This window comes from Epithele typhae, assembly GCF_022376455.1.
Source record: "Epithele typhae strain CBS 203.58 chromosome Unknown BXZ73scaffold_55, whole genome shotgun sequence".
NCBI lineage: Eukaryota > Fungi > Basidiomycota > Agaricomycetes > Polyporales > Epitheliaceae > Epithele > Epithele typhae.
The window spans coordinates 42113-54472 of record NW_025954246.1 but is presented as its reverse complement, the minus strand read 5'-3'; the positions used below and the strand labels follow the sequence as shown (position 1 = coordinate 54472).

General features: G+C 57.7%; 5 protein-coding genes across 5 annotated transcripts; 3 read left to right on the top strand and 2 right to left on the bottom strand.

Annotated features, from left to right (window-relative positions):
* Positions 1–1118: 1118 nt before the first annotated feature.
* Positions 1119–1877, top strand: BXZ73DRAFT_10228 (uncharacterized protein; the record flags this gene model as incomplete). The annotated part of the gene is made up of 2 exons (XM_048015180.1): positions 1119–1501; positions 1625–1877. Coding segments are annotated over 2 exons (636 nt in total), but the record flags the coding sequence as incomplete, so codon positions are not given.
* A 142-nt stretch (positions 1878–2019) lies between these two features.
* On the bottom strand, positions 2020–3545 carry BXZ73DRAFT_91942 (DUF292-domain-containing protein; the record flags this gene model as incomplete). Its single annotated transcript, XM_048026171.1, has 7 exons — positions 2020–2307; positions 2460–2567; positions 2773–2867; positions 2925–3001; positions 3120–3210; positions 3268–3421; positions 3516–3545. The coding sequence occupies 7 exons, from the start codon at positions 3543–3545 to the stop codon at positions 2020–2022; spliced, it is 843 nt and encodes a 280-aa protein (XP_047874401.1).
* A 786-nt stretch (positions 3546–4331) lies between these two features.
* Positions 4332–7230, top strand: BXZ73DRAFT_91941 (ras GEF; the record flags this gene model as incomplete). Its single annotated transcript, XM_048026170.1, has 7 exons — positions 4332–4461; positions 4512–4618; positions 4681–4929; positions 5135–5843; positions 5894–6228; positions 6282–6605; positions 6688–7230. The coding sequence occupies 7 exons, from the start codon at positions 4332–4334 to the stop codon at positions 7228–7230; spliced, it is 2397 nt and encodes a 798-aa protein (XP_047874400.1).
* Positions 7231–7987: 757 nt separating this feature from the next.
* BXZ73DRAFT_104713 (GTP-binding protein RAB5) lies at positions 7988–9003 on the bottom strand (the record flags this gene model as incomplete). Its single annotated transcript, XM_048016003.1, has 8 exons — positions 7988–8118; positions 8184–8460; positions 8517–8522; positions 8574–8601; positions 8656–8716; positions 8766–8824; positions 8886–8910; positions 8967–9003. 8 exons carry the CDS (start codon positions 9001–9003, stop codon positions 7988–7990), a joined length of 624 nt encoding a protein of 207 aa, XP_047874399.1.
* Positions 9004–9397: 394 nt separating this feature from the next.
* On the top strand, positions 9398–11599 carry BXZ73DRAFT_52250 (uncharacterized protein; the record flags this gene model as incomplete). The annotated part of the gene is made up of 9 exons (XM_048020780.1): positions 9398–9800; positions 10163–10337; positions 10403–10496; positions 10550–10615; positions 10669–10734; positions 10788–10921; positions 10974–11004; positions 11056–11147; positions 11326–11599. 9 exons carry the CDS (start codon positions 9398–9400, stop codon positions 11597–11599), a joined length of 1335 nt encoding a protein of 444 aa, XP_047874398.1.
* Positions 11600–12360: the final 761 nt, after the last annotated feature.

Genomic DNA, 12360 nt, shown 5'->3' with positions numbered 1-12360 from the left:
GAGCGGAGATCAGGGTACTCACGAGGACGGGAGGTACGCGCGTGCGAGCGGAGAAACCGAGAAATCTTTGTACCCTCGGGACGAGGCCCACCTTCACGCCGCCCTCGGGGCTGTCACCGTCGGCCCTGGTCAGGGACCGGTCGACGTCGTAGCCCTTGGCGATTTCAGCGAGGTACGCGTCGCGAACGAGTGGGCGCCACGGACGGGGTGGCGATGGGTGGGCGGCGAGCGCGGTCACCAGCATATAGGTGTGGATGTGCTGGAACGGCGTGCATGCGCAAGTCGCGGCGAGCGCGCAGAGCGTTTGGGCCTGTTGATCAGATTCAAGCTTGAGCAATGTGGGCGCCGAAACGAGTCACAAGGGAACACACCTCGCACCGGGCACCCTCAGCTTGTGAGCTCGGCGCCGTCCTTCTCGGCTTCGCCGGCTTGCATCACGCAGTCCACCCCACCAACGGCCGACGACAAGATGGAGACCGCGTCCGTCGTACCTGCAAGAGGCGAGAAGAAGGATACGACTGTGAAGAACAGGACGTGCACCATTTGGCGCGCCTCGCGTCGTCTACCATTAGCTGCCTACTACCTCGCTGTGCTTTTGGGAAGGCAACACATCTTTAATTATGGGCTCTAGAGGAAGCCTTCCGGTGTGCGAATGACGGGTGAATTGTGGAATGCGGTAATGTATGTAGTGGGCCTAGAGATAGAGATTGGCTGCGAATACTTGAAGCGGCAAACAGGTATTAGCACGAGTCTTTGCCAACGTGAGTCTAGCAAGATGGACGACAACAGACGGGGATGGGATGGATGAAGGGGATGAAAGGGTAGGTGCGGACAAGAGGCCGGTCAGTGCAGTAACAGTTTTCGTGCCCGAGAGAGGACCTACAAAATGTCAGTGGGGAACTACCGTCTCAAGGAGAGGAATCTAGAGGCCGTCTTCGGGGTACTCGAAATCCAACGTCGCGATGTCGCCAGCCAGCGTCTGCTGACTCATCCTCGCCCCAACGTCGACGTTTGGCAGTCCTCTCACTCACCAACCATGGCTCAAAACAAAGTACGTCGATGCGAGTCTTTTTGCCCAGTCTCTGCGTCTGCTGGATACCTTCAATCAGCCAGCCTTCTCGTTGTTTTCTACTTTGACCCTCACTGGGAGCCACATACCCAAACCCATCACCCTTTCAAGAGTAGAGTCGTTCCCTGCCCGCAGGTACAATCTCGGTGAGGGGTGCTTCGAGACTCTGTCCGGGGTATGGAAAGCCGCCTACGTACCAAAAAATCGAGGCCACCTCGCTCTCGAGCTCGGGGACCGTCTTGGGAGCGGCCGTTCTGGTTGGGTGTACAAGGCAGAGGTCGTTTCCGTTCAACCACCCGAAGGCCAAAACGCACATCCTATCCTGTGCCCCACCAAATCCGCGCTCTGCATCAAGATAGCTCGACCGAATCGATGCCGAACGCTCGCTCGGGAGGCATGGATTTACGAGCGCCTCCCCGAACCGCATAGCTAGTTGCAAGGCGTCATGACCCCACGAATATTTGGTTTCGAATTCACCACCACCCTACCCCCAAACCCCGCCGCGCGTCCCCCGTGGTATCGACACCACGATTACGGAGCTTCTCTGCAGTCCAGTTATCCCTCCTCTGAAGAAGAGACTTCGCCTATGCCATCCGATGGCGATCCCACCCGCGACGACGATCTCCCGGATGATGAACACACCCCCGATGACGACCCCTTGGACTATGAACCCAAAGAGAGTGACGGTGAATTTCAAGGGTCGGACGCCCGAGAGCTTTCCGAGTGGCTTCATTGGATATCCAGACCCCGACGCGCCGCTGCTTTCTGTCGACTCCTGCTCATGTCGCGAGGAGGACCAGCCTACTCTGTCGCGGAGGACGACCATGACGTCACATCCGCTATTCCATGCTCCAGCAGTAATCGTACACTATAACTTACACCTGCCTAGCAACGTATGCTATGTGTCATCATCCCTGACCTGTGTGTGGCATGCCCTCCATCATCCGCCACTACCGCTTCTTCAGTGCCTCAAAGCGTTTCGTCAACGCGTCGAACTCGTCCTCCTCTTCTTTGTTCTTCGGGGGGTCCGGCGGGGGCGCGAACTTCGCCGCAGCCGCGGCCGCCTTCTGCTGCGCCTCCGCCCTCTCCTTCTCCTTCCCGTTGCCGTCATCGTCCACGGGCACCTCGGGCAGCTTAGGCGTGCGTGCGCCCGCGCTCCGCGCCTCCGCTGCGATCGCGTCTGCGCTCGGCGGCTTCTGCGCGTCCTCCTTCTCCTTCTCCGTCGCCACTGCGGGTTCCTGTGGGGCGTGGGACGTGCGTGCGTGAGCGGTTGAGCCGACGCGTGCTGGGGACCCAAGGTCTGGGTACGAGGGCGAGAGGTACGCGCGCGCGGAGAAACTGAGAAATCTTTGTGCGAGGCTCACCTTCACGCCGCCCTCGGGGTCATCACCGTCGGCCCTGGCCGGGGACCAGTCGACGCCGTACCCTTGGCGATTTCGGAGAGGTACGCGTCGACGAGCGCCGTGGACGGGGTGGCGATGTCTAGCTTGCGCGCGACCTGGGTGGGCGGCGAGCGCAGTCAGCACAGGTACTATGGACGTACCGGAACGGCGTGTATGTGCAAGTCGCGAGCGCGCCGAGCGCAACCGGTGCGGGCGTGACATGGAAGGCGCGCCCGCATGCCGCAGAGGCCGCGGACACAGACAGGGGGAGGAATAATTGGGAGGAACGCGCTGGGGCGGAGACGAAAAAGCAAGACACACCCGATCGCTCACACAGCCGTCACGGTTCTCGATCACGGCGAGCGCAAAGTCGCGGCCGAACTTGTGCATGAGGATGTCACGCAAGACATGGAGCTCTGTGTGGCAAAGATGCGGGCTCAGTGGGTGCGCAGATGAGGCCGCGCGCGGCGTACCTTTGAGCTCGGTCCGTGGGGCGGCGAAGATGATAGCGCAGACGCCTTCACTGACACCTGGATCGGGCTCTCTTGTGCTGTGCGCAGCGGTGCGAAAGATAGCCAAAGTTGGAGGACCCGAGGATGATGTCAGAGCGGGGCAGTTGAGCAGATGGATTGCATGGAAATGAACGGATGCGGGCGGATGCTGCTCACCTCTGGTCAAGCAGACCGAAACGCGCAATGAGGAGCTCGCAGTAGAGTTCGAGAAGCTCAAGAAGCTCGACGTATATGTCCTCATTGATTACTGAGACACAGACCGAGTTCGTATGGAGGTTTAGTGCGGATCGTGGATGGGACTCACTGTTCTCTGTTTTAATCCTCGCCGTCTCCAGCCGCCCTTTCTCGAGCAGCAGCGCAATGTCTCTCCGAGATGCCTTAGCTTGTGCTAGCTTCTTCTCTTGGAGTGTTCGTAGCCTCTGTACGCCTAACCTGACAATGCGACGTTGAGACTGCGCCTGCAGCCACGGTGAAGACGATAATACCGAAGTTGGACCTTGATCAGATTGCTTAAGAAATGTGGGCGCCGAGACGAGTCACAAGGAAACATACCTTGGCCTTGGCAGCGTTCCATGGTGCCATGACGCGCTAGATGGTTGGTATCACAGACGGAGGTATCGGGAGACGAGGTCGAGGATGGGAGCTGGAGTAGTCGGAACGAAGCCGAATGTCCTCTCTCGATAAGATCAGATTTCCGCGGGCCGGGCCGGTGGCTTGGAGTACAGCCTCCATGGAACCTAATAGTAAGGGAATTGACTACGTTGGGGTAGATAATACCGAAAAGCGCAGTGAGCAGCGTAGCTTATTTGCGGAAGAGAGCGAGTGGTGACCAGGGTCTGAATGGGATCAATGGATGTGCGAGGAGTGGTAACCATGCAACTGCAAGCATCGACATTCTTAAGTTCTCAACAACTGCCATGTGCTTCTGAGTCAAGTCGAGTGATGGCCCACGTCAGGACTCAGGGAGGTCATGGACCTCCAGGCAAACATCACACTTGAGAGGTGCCATCAAATGGAACGATTGAAGCATTCGCCCGCGCCCTGGCCGCTAAGTATCGCCTATGTGCCGCGTGCGGCGAAGAGCCCGCGGAGGCAGGACGCTGGCCACGACGTCCGCTCTGGCAGTCTGGGATCGGGCGCACTGCGATCGTGGGCAGGACGCTGACATGGCCGCGCTCGATCACGATGGTGATGGTCACCGTGCTCGTGCGTGTGGCGGAGGATTGTGGCCGGGCCGGTGATGGCAATTTGGTTGGAAGTGGATGTATCTTGCGCGCCCAGAGCCCGCGGACCCGCCCTGTACCCACGCTCGCTCTCTCGTCTCTCCTGCTTACCTGCTCGCAACGCACCTGATCTCGCCGCGCGAGCATGGCTGTCCAGGTCCTTCACCACAACAAGCGCAGAGCCGGGCTCCGCCCTCGTCTCTGGATCGACCCGAACCCATCCACTGCCGACTCGAGCTCCCTCTCCACTCCCGCCTCTCCTTTTCCCCGGACCCGTCTTCCACTCTGGCGGCCTCTGCGGAAACCGCCACCCCGACGTCTTCAGCTGAGCTGTTTTACGTCTTATGCCTCTACGACTACGACGCCGAGGACTCCGACCAGCTCTCCTTCCGTCGGAATGATATCCTCGATGTCGTCAAGAAGGAGGACACAGTACGTCACCATCCTGTCCCACTTTGTCGCGCGTCCCGCCCATCTTGACCGCAATTTCATAGGGCTGGTGGGCGGCCATTCACTTGGACGATGACCGCGTCGGGTGGATCCCGAGTGCTTTCGTAGAACCGATCTCGGACACACTCGCGGATAAACTGAGAAGCAGGGATACAAACGTTCAAATATACCAGGCAGAGAATGACGACGCTTTCCACGGCTCGCCCGATTCTCAGCTGACCGACCCCTTTATCGTTACTCCGGAGGATGGAAACAAAGATTACGAGTGGATGCCTGTGGTCAGTGGAGACAAGGTACGTTCGGACGCCTTTTCTCTTGCGTCCTCGCACCCCACGAACAAACCGATCATCGTCCCCTACCGGGCTCGACCGCATATATGGCGCACATAGCTAGATGAGGTCATGTCCAGACGAAGGGCGCGAGTGTTCAATGTTGGATTGGTGTACGCTGTTCACAAGTTCTAGCACTGACTACGTTCCTTTGGTCCCCATTATACAGCTCGCAGAGGATTCGAGTCTACCTTCAGGGGTGGGAACCACATTCAGTCCACTGGTCCCTCCACCGGAAGGCATTGAAGCAGCCTTCCTAGAGCTCGAAGAAATGCTCGCTTCGCCAACAGAGCTTATCACGTCGCGCATGAAACGGCGCTCCCGCCCCAAACCTCTCGACTCGCCTGCCCTAGACGAGGGTGAACAGGTGATCACGCTCCCTCCTGCGCCCTCTGAAGAAATGCCGATCACTCCGCGGACGCCAGGGTCCGCGGGAGGTCGTCGCCGTAGTCTGTCTCTACCCACTGGGGATGCACCGCCCTCTGACCACCAGAGATCCCGTTCAGAATCCGCCAAGCCTCCAACTAGACGCCATCTCCGGCGCCGACCCCTCCTGATCGATGACCAGTCGTCGCTGAACCGTCTTACTACCCTGTTCGAGGCCCATAATATCGAAGAGCTAGACCACCTTATCGCAAGTCCAGTTGTGGCTGAATCTTTCGACGCATTCACTCGCACGAACAAGACTGCGCGCGACAAGGTCTTGCAAATCACTGGGGACAATGACGCCCAGGCCTTCCATGACGCGCAAATCGTTCAGGGAACATGGTACCTCCGCCCCCATTACGGGGAAGAGGAGATCATGCTCCAGCCTAACGGGAGTGTAACTGCAGGCACTCTTCGCGCTCTGGTTGAGCGCCTTACGTTCGAATTTCCAAGTGAGGTTTTTCTTTTGGGCAAACCGATTCCGACACTTACGCGTCTCAAGAACCCATACAGGGAGTTCGATATCGGCAGGCGTTCTTGATGACCCACAAGTCATTCAGTGCTGCCGAGGAGGTCCTCGATCTTCTCATCATGCAGTTCAACATTGAGCCTCCATCTGGGCTCAGTCCCCATGAGATGGACCAATGGACAGAAAGAAGGCAGCGCCCGAATCGTCGCCGCGTCCTCACCGTGCTTCAGAGCTGGACGGATGACTTTGGTTTACTCCAGGACGATCACCATTTGGCCCCACGGATCGTTAACTTCGTCTCTTCCGTCGACGGCCCCCCACAACTCAAGAAGGCGGCCCAGGACGTCCTCAAGTCCCTCGAACGATTTGTGAGTATCCGCACCATTATGCTTCCTGATCAGCCTGGTTGACAAATCGACAGATATCTGTCATTCCTGCCACTCCACATTCCGCGGCAAATGGGAAGCACAAGAAGAACAAGGCTCCCAAGGCCGAACTCCTCAAGATGGACCCGCAGCAGCTCGCAGAACACTTGTGCATGCTTGAACAACGGCTGTACAGCAAGATTCGCCCCCAGGAGTGCATGGACTGGGTGCGGGCGCCGCGAGGCCCGAGAGTGAAGAACCTTGCTGCGTTCAGCGCCTTCCAAGAGAAGCTCGGCCCGTGGGTGAAGATGAGCATTCTCAACTTCGAACCCTTGGGAAAGCGTGCGGAAATGATCGACTTCTGGGTGAAGGTGGCGGAGGTGAGTGTCTGCACCGTGTGCCATCTGTTCATTCCCTAGGTCCCCTAGTAGCAATCTTACTGACGTGTGTTCTCGTGCGCAGAAATGCAAGGCGCTGAATAATTACGCCTCCCTTCACGCTGTCGTCGCCGCGCTTTCAAGTCCAGTCATAGCCCGGCTACACTTCACATGGGCGCACGTCAAGAGGCGCGCTCAGCTCGAGCAGCTCGCCAAGTACCACGACCCAGCAGGGAATTTGTCCTCCTACCGCCTCTGGCAACGGTCCGCCGACGGGCCCTGCATCCCGCACATCGCAATGCACCTCACGGACATGCAAGCAGTGCAAGATCAGCTTCCAGACGACGTCCGCGTCTCCGCTGCGGTCTCTCCCCTCGGCACTACCTCGTCCCTCATCCACTTCGCCAAGCGTGAGAAGTGGTGGGAGGCTCTCGACGCCATCCACCGACACCAGGCGCGCCCCTACGCGTTGGCGGAGGACGCGGTGCTGGCTGCGCTCATCGACACGAACCTCCTCGCGTTCGGGGACGTCGAACAGAACGTGTTCTGGACCAAGAGCCAGGAAATCCAGCAGGCGGAGATGCTCCACGCCGACATCCGCAAAGGCCTCGAGCTCGCCGGCTTCTGAACGCGCTGCGCCAGGCCGCGCTCCCTCGGTCGGGGGTATTTATTGCATCTCTATCCGCACGACTATATATTGGGACTCTCGCTGCTAGGATATCTCGTATACGGGCTGGCGTCCCGACCTCATCACTCTCACCCTCCTTCTCACTACTGAGCCTGAGGCTGCCTCGCTACTCCTAACCATCTGTACAACTCGCTTCATTACACACGCATCTCGTCCCCCCGTCGCTCCTTCTTGTCTGTACTTTCCTAATTGCTCTATGCTCTGTAATCGGTCGCGCACGTACTACACAGCGGACCGCCGGTACTTTCGCATACATTTCGCGCGGCCGGGGTCGCTGCAGGCGTGTCGCTGGTGATATGTTGGGTCATACATCCGAAATAAGCCAAAGCCGCTTAGGGCTGCTTTTGCTACCATCGACCGCACGATCCGGGATCAGCATCTTACCAGGGGCACCGTTGGTGGTGTTACTTCGATACGACATACGTGGCACTCTGGGCGGACGCCCACACGAGAGCTTTCCGAGAGGAAGTATGTATGTCCGCAAGACGCAAGTCCATATATAACAGCGCGAAAGTGTGGATGGTAATAATAGAGTACAAAGTAGAGCGTGAATGTGACGAAGAGGAAACAAGCCTGTATGAGTAAGGGGCCCTCGAGCTGTAGCCTCATACCATGGGCGGACAGCTAGGAATTAGAGGGTGATGGTGCCGGGGCGAGGGATGTCGATGAATGACGAGCCAAGAACAGCCGGAGACACTCAGCAGTTGCACGCCTCGTTCTGACCCTGGCCCGCAGCCTGCTTGTTGAGGTCGACTCCTGTCCTGCCTGCGGCACCGGGGCGCGCACCACTCCGCGCGGACGGTGCTGCGGTGAGCGGCAGCTTCTTCGCTGATCATGCACACACAGCATGAGCGGCGGCACAGTTGGACTAGAACAGAGAACGAAGGGCGCACCGATAGCAGTGAAGATGTCAGCCACGCCTTCACCAGACTTGGCACTAGTCTCGCCCCACATGAGACCCTCCTCCTCGGCGTACTTCTTCGCCTCCTCTTCTGTAACCTGGCGTCGCGCGGACAAGTCGAGCTTGTTGCCGCAGAGGGCGATGACGATGTTGGGGTCTGCTTGTCGCTGGAGCTCGCGGATCCAGGCCTTCGCCTTCTCTAACGACGTCGACTGGGTGATGTCGTAGACGACAACGGCGCAGTTGGCGTTACGGTAGTACATGGGGGCCTTTCGAGACGGTCGTTGTCAGGTAGAGGCGATATCTGGGAGCGGAGAGGACATACGAGGGACTGAGGCTGAGATTAGTACGATACACTTCATGAAGATACGGACATTCGTACCTTGTATCGCTCCTGGCCTGCGGTATCCCTTCCGTGTGACTTAAGTTGCTGTGCCCATACGCACACATACAGACAGACGCACCATATCTCGAACTTTACCGTCGTCTGGTCTTCGAGGGTGACGGTTTGTGTGAGGAAGGCAGCTGCGAGGCTGTCAGCCGACTAGCAAGGTAGACGGCGCAGCATGCATACCGCCAATAGTGCTCTCCCGGTAGTCGTCGAACTGGTCCTTCACGAAACGGAGGACGAGACTAGTAGAATAGCCGGGCTCAGAGCGGGGATGACAGCACAGTAGAATTCCCGATACCATACCTGGACTTGCCGACGGCAGATTCGCCTGAAGAGGGGGAGGGAGAGGTCAGCGAGGTCGAGGGAAGCGTGCGAGGAACGGACCGAGGAGAACGAGCTTGAACTGGAACTGTTTGGACATGGTGGGCGTGGTGGAGGAGGGGAGGCTATCGAGCGCAGCGTCTGACGCGCCTGAGCTGAGCCGGCTTCGGGTGGGTCCATCCAGGCGCCCGCCCCTTGTGAACTTTCCCACGCGTCCTTTCCCCCATGTCGCCAAAAATTGATGTCTCGCCCTTCGTCCCGACCGTCATCTCCAGCCCCCCTTCGTCGTCTCGCTCGCCCGCTGCCGTCCTGAGATTCCCCCGCCATCCTGCGATATCTCTCGTCTTTCGCCAGCTTACACGTGTAACAAGCCTCGTGAACTACGTCATCGCACACCCCGTCGCCCTGCTGTCTCGCCCCTCGTCGTTAAGCGCACGCAATCTCGCCCAGAGTCCGAACAGTCTCCGTGAAGCTCCTTGAAGCCCGTTGAGAACATGAACCGACATCACCCGTACGGCGCTTCCTATGAAGGAGGAGGGCCCAGGAGAGGCGGCCCTCCCGGCAATTTCGGCCCTGGGCCCGACAGATCTCACTACTCGGACAGAGGTGGTGGTGGCCCTCGTGGACGTGGCTTCGGCCGTGGCCGCGGACGCGGCGGTGGTCAGGGTCACTTCGGTGGTGGTGGGGCGGGCTACAACCACAGAAATGCGGGTCCGTATGACCAGGGTCCCCCGCAAGGTGACACGGGAGATTACAACAGCTACTACGAGTCCGGTCCGCCGCCTCCTCCACCGCCTTCATACTACCAGCAGAACGGCAACTACGACGGCCCTCCAGGCCCCGGGCAGTACAATCCAGACCCCCCTGGCTATGACCAGGGTGGCTACGGCTATGAAGGTGCGCTTAAGAGTCTTTGAGTCCTTTGAGGTCGTGAAGTGTTATCTGCCGAGAACTTGTCGCAACGATGGTGTGAGGCTTTCGAACCTTCAGTACGCCTTATCGTGAAACTAAGCTCATGGGCGACACACACCGTGACCTCGGCAAAGATGGGCCAACACTATCTTCGTCGTGATCTGGGACATACTGATCTATTGGCCGCCCTCGGCCAAGATCTTGGTGCGTAGGCAATGATGGCCAGACGCTTCCAGTCAAGGATGATTACCTGCGTCGCTTTCTTGGGAGACCGTCTACTCGGAGTTTTCGTTGTCATGGTGGTTCGGTCTCTGAGCGCTGCATTCTCACTTAAATCCATTCGATAGATGGCCCAGACCAGAGCTATGGTCAGGGTGCTTTCAGTAGTAACCGTCCATTCAAACAGCGCCCTCCGCGCCGCGAGCGAGAAGACAAAGCGCACGATTCAATCATTGAAGAACGCATTCAGAGGGAGAGACCTTGTCGCACGCTTTTTATTCGTAACATCAAGGCGAGTCCAACGTGCCTGATGTCAATCCGCCTCCTGGGCTGATGATAGATGATTTACATCTCTAGTATGAGACCAGCAGCGACGATGTGAGACGTCTCTTCGAAGAGCATGGAGAAATTAAGACCTTCTTCGACCTTATCGGGAACCGCGGTATGGTGTTCGTGACATTTGTGAGTCCGGAAGTCATGCTAGTGATCGCCTCTCATACTCATCGGGCCTGCAGTATGATATCCGTGCGGCAGAGAGAGCCAGAGATAGACTGCAGGGATCTGAAATTAGTGGCCGACCTGTAAGCAAATTCCAAACCAACCCTTCACCTCTTTTACTGGAGCTTGTTCGTAGATCGATGTTCATTATTCTCTCCCTCGGGACGACAATGGCAAAGGCGCAGATAGGCAGAGAGACCAAGTGAGTTCCATTCCTGGCTTTGTTTTGACGTTGTGTACCGACCTGGTTGGTAGGATCTACAAGGCAATCTGCTCGTAACTCTCCGCGATTCGGCGACGAATCAGCCTATTGATGAGAACGAAGTGCGTCGGAAGTTCCAGCAGTTAGGCGAAGTCAAGAGTGTAAGACGGGTCATGGAGCGTGCCGAGTAAGTTCCTTGTCTGCTCAAAACTTACATATGCTAAGCAAAAGTACCACAGTCAATGCTACATCGAGTATTTCGATACAAGGGTGAATGAACATTGCGAAGGGTGTATTCGGTGTGACTGATAACATGTGCAGATCTGTGAAGATGCGCATAATCGACTTCGTCACCAAGGCCTCCAAGACGGGATCATGGAGATTGCATACGCTTCTCCAACTGACGACCCTCGGTCCTCTTCGCCTCGGTAAGAATGTCCCATGAACGTCCCCTTTATCGATCTTATGGTCTTTCAGACGCGACCCATTTGCACATAACGAATGGGACGAAATGCCCATGCGCGGTGGCGGCGGCGGCGGCGGTGGTGGTGGTGGCGGCCGCCGTGGGCGTGGTCGTGGGAGTCGTTGGAGAGGCGGAGGTGCTGGAGGTGGTGGTGGTGGTGGTGGTGGTGGAGGGTACGGCGGAGGCAACGACTGGGATGATCGCCGCAATTTCCGCGACAACAATCGGGGCCCCCAGGATGAGTTTGGTCGGACCCAGCGTAGTGGTGAGTTCACCAACCACAGGGGAGGACAGGGTGGTTATGGTGGTGGTCCTCCTGGTAATATGGGTCCTGGCTATGGTGGCCCAGCCGGAGGTTATAATCAGCCGCCGCCTTCTATACCATCTGCTGAGGTATATTAACCGCAAACTGCACCTGATCAAGAGTCTGACATCTCCCCCAGGCTGCAGATGAGCGCGAGCGGCTTGAACAAGCCAAGAAAGTGCAACAACTCCTCGCCGCTCTCAAACAACCTCAGAGCAATCCTCCACCTCCTCCCGGGCCACCAACTCTCACGCATGCTACACACATTTCACCGCCACCCCCGAACATGCAGCCTTACTACGGCCAACCACCCATGCCACCACATCAGCCTGCCCCCTACACCACCGCTCATGCGACCCCTCCCCCTCCACCGAACCCATATCCGCCTCCTGGGGTGCCGTCGATGGCAGGCCTCCCCCCCAGCATCCTAGCGTTGCTTCAGCAAGGAGGGCAGCCTCAGCCACCTCAACCTGGTGCTCCACCTATGCCGCCGTACAGCATGCCGCCCGCATCAGCGAGTGCTCAAACTCTTGGTGCCCCTGCAACGAACGGTGGGCATGCCGGTTACCAGCAATTGATGGCTTACTTGGTATGTAACTTCTTTGTGCTCATATTGAAGTGGCTCTAACGGTAGCATCATGACATGTAGCAAAAGCGGTAGACAAAACATTTACTTTATTCCTTGTTAAAGACTGTCGATCTCGTTTTGTTGTTCAATCCGTATGTAGTATCTGTCCCGTAGACACGCCTTTCTCGTACGTTATCTTGTTCTCTCATGTCTTTATTGCTCAATGTGAAGGTACGTATATGCTACGTACTCACGCTACTTCCGCCACCTCTGCCCGTACGTGTTTCCGTG